The sequence below is a fragment of the Carex rostrata genome, chromosome 11 (genome assembly GCF_964058835.1).
Source record: "Carex rostrata chromosome 11, lpCarRost1.2, whole genome shotgun sequence".
NCBI classification, from domain to species: domain Eukaryota; kingdom Viridiplantae; phylum Streptophyta; class Magnoliopsida; order Poales; family Cyperaceae; genus Carex; species Carex rostrata.
In genome coordinates this window covers 11,420,345-11,425,420 of record NC_135928.1, presented here as the reverse complement: position 1 = coordinate 11,425,420, position 5,076 = coordinate 11,420,345, and the positions used below count along the sequence as shown (strand labels likewise).

Here is a 5,076-nt window from a genome sequence, read left to right as displayed (position 1 = left end):
AAAAAAAAAAAAAAGCTGCAACAAGATATCAACTTTGGCAAACTTTACCCATCTACTCCGGTCCTTCCTGCATCCGCTGCGCATGCACGTCTTGTTCTCTCCTTTTTCTTTATTTCTTTTTTTAACCTTTTTGGCTTTTCAAAATTGTGTGGAATTTTTGTACATACAACTTTGAACAGAGTGTCATTTAATATCCAGTCTGAACTATCCAATTCTTGTCAAGATTCGTATGCACGTTACAATTTTTAAAATTTGATAGTTCGCACGAATCTTCATGCAGATCGACCGGTTTCAAAAAACATTTGTCCAAAAGCTTTGGACGAAATCCGCTCAGTAAAGATTTTAACAGACTACTTTTGGCTTCATGCAGCGCAGGAACCATTTGTTGTGCTGTTTTAATTCTATAGTTAGTACGCTGCATGCAGCCAAAACGCCTCTGTTAAAATCTTTATCCAATCCGTTCACTTTGAAAATTTACCACGGTTTTAGAAGAGTGCGTATCCTCTGAGATATCTCATATTTTGCGTGACCGACGTGTCCGGTGCCTATTCGGGGGCGATGTAGGGGTTAGTATTATGTGTGCTTTGAAATTCGTGAAGAGCGTATTTAAACGGTTGGGATTTTCCATAAAATCACGCAAAATATCAGATATCTCAGAGGATGCTAATTCGTTTTAGAAAGCCGAGCCGAGCCGAGCCGAGATATTATCCAAAAAAAAAAACAGCTTGTTTAGCCGGCTTGGCTTTACACGAGAACCGAGGCGGTGAAATGAAAATAGACAAAAACCGTACATTAAAGCTGATTGCCCCGTTTACTCTCTGGGCAGTTGGACAGCATTTACTTGGTGCTACTCTCTCTCTCTCTTTCTTTCCCACTGGGAACAGTTCTACCATTTTTATCTTTTTCCCGCGCTAAATTCTCACCGGATCAAGATCTTTCATCTGTAATTCAAGCTCACGATCCAATCGTCGTGCATTGAAACCCCCCAATTGGCCTTGTTCTCTGCTAAAATTGATCCATTCCGTGTGAAGTATCTTGGTAAGACGTTCATAACCTCCATTTGATTTGGCTCATTTATTTTCTCAATTGATTTCTTCATAGTATTGCAATTCAGTTGACACGATAATTTTTGTTTTGATCTCGTGTTGCATTCTGAGAATGCAGCTATCTCCTTCGTTAGAAAAGTAACTTCTTATTGCTTAAACTTTGAAGTAGAACTGTAGAAGTTTGTTAAGTTCAAATTGGTAAATTGTTCGGTTTCCTTTTCTTAAACTTTTTGGTTTTTTTTTGTTTGCTCTGTTAATTAGTCGCACAGTTTTCGAGCATTACTTGCATGCAATATTCAAGTTTCAATTTTAAATTTGCCCTTCTCAAACTTCCTTGAGGTTCTAAATAAATTGTTACCATTTTCAAAACTGAATTAACCTTAAGCAGCAACTTCAGATTTGCATTCAAAAGTGACATGCTTTCTTGCACTAACCTGAAGATTTGAATTTGCACTCAATACTAGGGACATTTTGAATTATGAAGCAAGAAGACCAAACATAATCTCAGAGTTTCCGAAAGCTGTTTTGATTAAGACAAGTCTGAATATAAAATTAAAAGCTTGCTGCATACGTTGCCATCAGGTTTGTTTGGTGAAGCTCCACTTAAATAATTTTACCCAAAATGGGTCTCTAAAAAGCAATGCATTTATGAAAAGAAAGAAAAATAGAATCTCGTTTCAGTCTGGTTGTTACATGTTAAATTGGTCCCATTAAAAAGTAGAACTGTTGTCCTGTTGCAGTCTTAGATATTTGAATTAGAAATTTACTCAACTACCCATTGCCTCTAAATTGGTCCCATTAAATTTCATTAAATTATACAAACTCTATACATTAATTATGGATGTCGGTTCCTGATCCTTACACTGTTAGATATATTATTGAAAAGAGTACTACTGTACATTCTACCTCGCACAAATAATATTGGTTAGTATTGACATGGTAATTTAATTTAGAAAATATTTTTACCAAAATTATAAAACAGTACATAATGAAGTGTGAAGTGTTGAACTCATTGTCAGATAATGTTATTAAATTAAAACTTATACCCAAACAGGCATTCAACTGGAGTTAGGATGGCAGCTGAATTTTGTTCGTCCCGGGTGGTATCTTCTTATTCAAGAGACACTGAGAGTGGGGATGAAGAGCTATCAGTGCTGCCAAGGGATACAAAAGTGGTAGTGAAGGGAAACAATCGAACAAAATCCGTTTTGGTTGGCCTTCAAGGGGTTGTCAAGAAGGCTGTCGGCCTAGGTGGCTGGCACTGGCTGGTATGATTTCTCAAATCTCCACTTTCGGATTGTTTTTATAAATAACTTTGTTCAAGTAAGAATTTATTTGGTGTCACATGGTTTCAGGAAAGATATAAAATTACAAACTTTTTGTATACAAAGGGTATCGGGTTTAATGTGAATACTCTTGTTATATTGGATTTTATATCTTGTAACTCTCATGGATGGGAATAAGTGAATTCTGTGTATAATAATAATTAATATGTGCTGTTAATGGTTTATACTCGTATTATTGGAGTCTGAATTAAAAATTGGGTATAGGTTCTGAAGAATGGTGTAGAGGTGAAATTGCAGAGGAATGCTTTAAGTGTTTTGGAGGCACCAACCAGCAAAGAAGATGACAATGACATGGATTGTGACAATTCCTTTTGTAGTAGCTCTGAAGCAGCTGAAAAAGACGTCGACTATTGTAATTTTTTTTTTTCTGAAGGAACTTTCAGTTTGCCTCTTCACCAGTTATGCATTTTGAATTGTAGAGAATGATCCCTGTAATGGTGGAATGTCAGTTGGCTTTGGCACACTCTTGATATAAGTATTTTATGGTGTAATTAATTAAATAATTTCTGTGACAGCTAGCATTGAGTACCAGAGGCCAACAAAGCCGAGGGTTAAGCGCACCAGACCATGGGTTTCCTCTAATAAATCAACTATCAGGACCTGCCACAGAGAAGTTCGCACAGATATTCGTTCACGGGACTTTAAGCCACAACCGGTAATTAAGAAAACTATATATAATTTTTACTCAAGTCTTGTCTTTTATTGAAAAGCATGAAGTTAATTTAGTCATGTATGCTACTAATTGAATACCTTAATCTGGAAATTATATGTAGAGAGTAAACCTGGCTAAACTTGGGACTGCTACCCTGTGGAGATACTGGAATCACTTCAACCTTGTATGTGCCCATTTCAATCCATTTTTCTTGGACTTCTCTAATAATTAAACAGTCAAATATCTGGAAGCTACTTTCTTATTCAATTACTTGTTTATGCCGGTGATTTAGGTGAGTATGAACCCAAATCCAACAAAGGAGCAGCTCTTTCATGATGTCCAACACCACTTTCGCTCTCAGGTACCAGTTTTGTTTCTTCAAGCTGTTACATGCAAAGTACATCTGTTTGAAATCAGAATAAAAGTGTGTGTGGCCAAATCGTCATTTTTTTTATTCTTTTTACATTTCTCAATTGTAGAAGCAATTGGATGAGGTGCAAGTTTTATTGAGCTTCATCCACAATGCCAAGAGGTTGAAACCAGGCTATTCTTATTAGCCGTAAGAGGTGAAGATGAAATCCACGACCCGTAACTCAAAGCCTAATGTTGATTGACTCCATAATTCCATTGTAAGATATAAATTAACCCCAACTGCTGTAAGCTAATCAATGCCTTGTGAGAAATCCATGATTCTGATAATTTATGAAACAGTGAACACGTTATTGCCGACACTGTAGTTGCAATATTTTCATTAAGCTGTGTATAGTTCTGTTAGTTTAGTGTTGATTTAGATGGAGGTGTTGTATTTCATTTAAATTAAGACCTTTTACTTAGACATAAATGGTCAAAAACCTGATCTGGATGCTCCAATGGTGCAGGTGGTAATTAATTATGAGGTCCAATGTAGAATTTTTATTTTATGTCCTATCATAATTACATATTTACTTGGCACCAACAATTTAAATGTTGTTCTTTCTAAAGTAATGTATTTATATTGATGAACTAGCTTGTTGATGAACGCATTACCAAAGGAAAAATTATAAGATGAATATTTTGCTTTTTAATTATATTATTGAATAGTTCATTAACAAATTTATCATCAAAGGAAGTATAAATAAACGTGATCATGGAATCATTGTTGGTCGTTGTAACTTGTATGATGTAGTTATCAAGCCAGTTTTTAGTCAACTGAGCATTTTGTTACAAATTTATTTTATTCATTTCAGTATAGTTAAGAGTTTATTCAGTTGAAGATTTATAGTTAATTATACATTTATACCTGTTACAGTCACAAAACTTTAGTATTAAGCAGAATTTTCAGATCAAGTGATTTTCTAAATATCTTACAAAATAGTAAAAAAATTTAAAAAAATGTAAAATTTGGTCTTCAAACACATATTAATATGGAGAACAAGATGAACGGTTCGGATCGATCGTTAGGATTTGAAAACTTGAATATAAAGCTGTAGTACAGTGCTAAATCGTAATATGCATAGTACTATAGACTCACTCATTTAAAAACAATGTTGGAATTATTTGATAAACATGCTAAAACGAGGAGAAAATGAATTTGATGCAATCCCGAATATAGTGTACAGTACTCTGAAATTCCTGCAATTTCAAATTCAGCCGTCAATTTTTTTACAATTCGACAGTTGGATTTAGATTGCAGAGATGTCAGGGAGCACGAAAGTGGGAATTAAAAAGAGGGTTGAGATCTATAACTGTTCTAGAAATAGAAATAGTAAAATAAAGGAAGATTGAGATCTATTACTGTTAAAATAATAATAGTTCCAAGCGGGGAACTTTTTGTATTTGAAACAGTAAAATCGAATTATTATTATAAAACTAAAATAGTAAGTAAAAAGGTTCAGATTTTGAAAATCTGACCTCCATCTTTTAGCGGAATTTTCGAAGTATACGACCATAATATTTTTGCCGTTTTTTCCTATTAAATTTCTTTCTTTCAAAGTTCATTTTTGTATTATTTCAATATTTTTCAATCTTAAATGATGAAATATCCAATGCTAAT

At 34.2% G+C, this 5,076-nt stretch overlaps 1 protein-coding gene across 4 annotated transcripts; it reads left to right on the top strand.

Annotated features, from left to right (window-relative positions):
- Positions 1-805: 805 nt before the first annotated feature.
- Positions 806-4,002, top strand: LOC144562199 (uncharacterized). Of its 4 annotated transcripts, XM_078311373.1 has the most exons (8): positions 812-1,038; positions 1,511-1,628; positions 2,101-2,314; positions 2,597-2,744; positions 2,908-3,047; positions 3,166-3,228; positions 3,337-3,405; positions 3,524-4,002. In XM_078311373.1, exons 3-8 carry the CDS (start codon positions 2,120-2,122, stop codon positions 3,599-3,601), a joined length of 693 nt encoding a protein of 230 aa, XP_078167499.1. In that variant the 5' UTR covers positions 812-1,038; positions 1,511-1,628; positions 2,101-2,119; the 3' UTR covers positions 3,602-4,002. The 4 variants fall into 4 exon arrangements, with proteins under 4 accessions (XP_078167498.1, XP_078167499.1, XP_078167497.1 ...); XM_078311372.1 differs by lacking the exon at positions 1,511-1,628 and having other exon boundaries at positions 806-1,038; XM_078311371.1 differs by lacking the exons at positions 812-1,038; positions 1,511-1,628 and adding an exon at positions 1,144-1,184.
- The last annotated feature ends 1,074 nt before the right edge of the window (positions 4,003-5,076 follow it).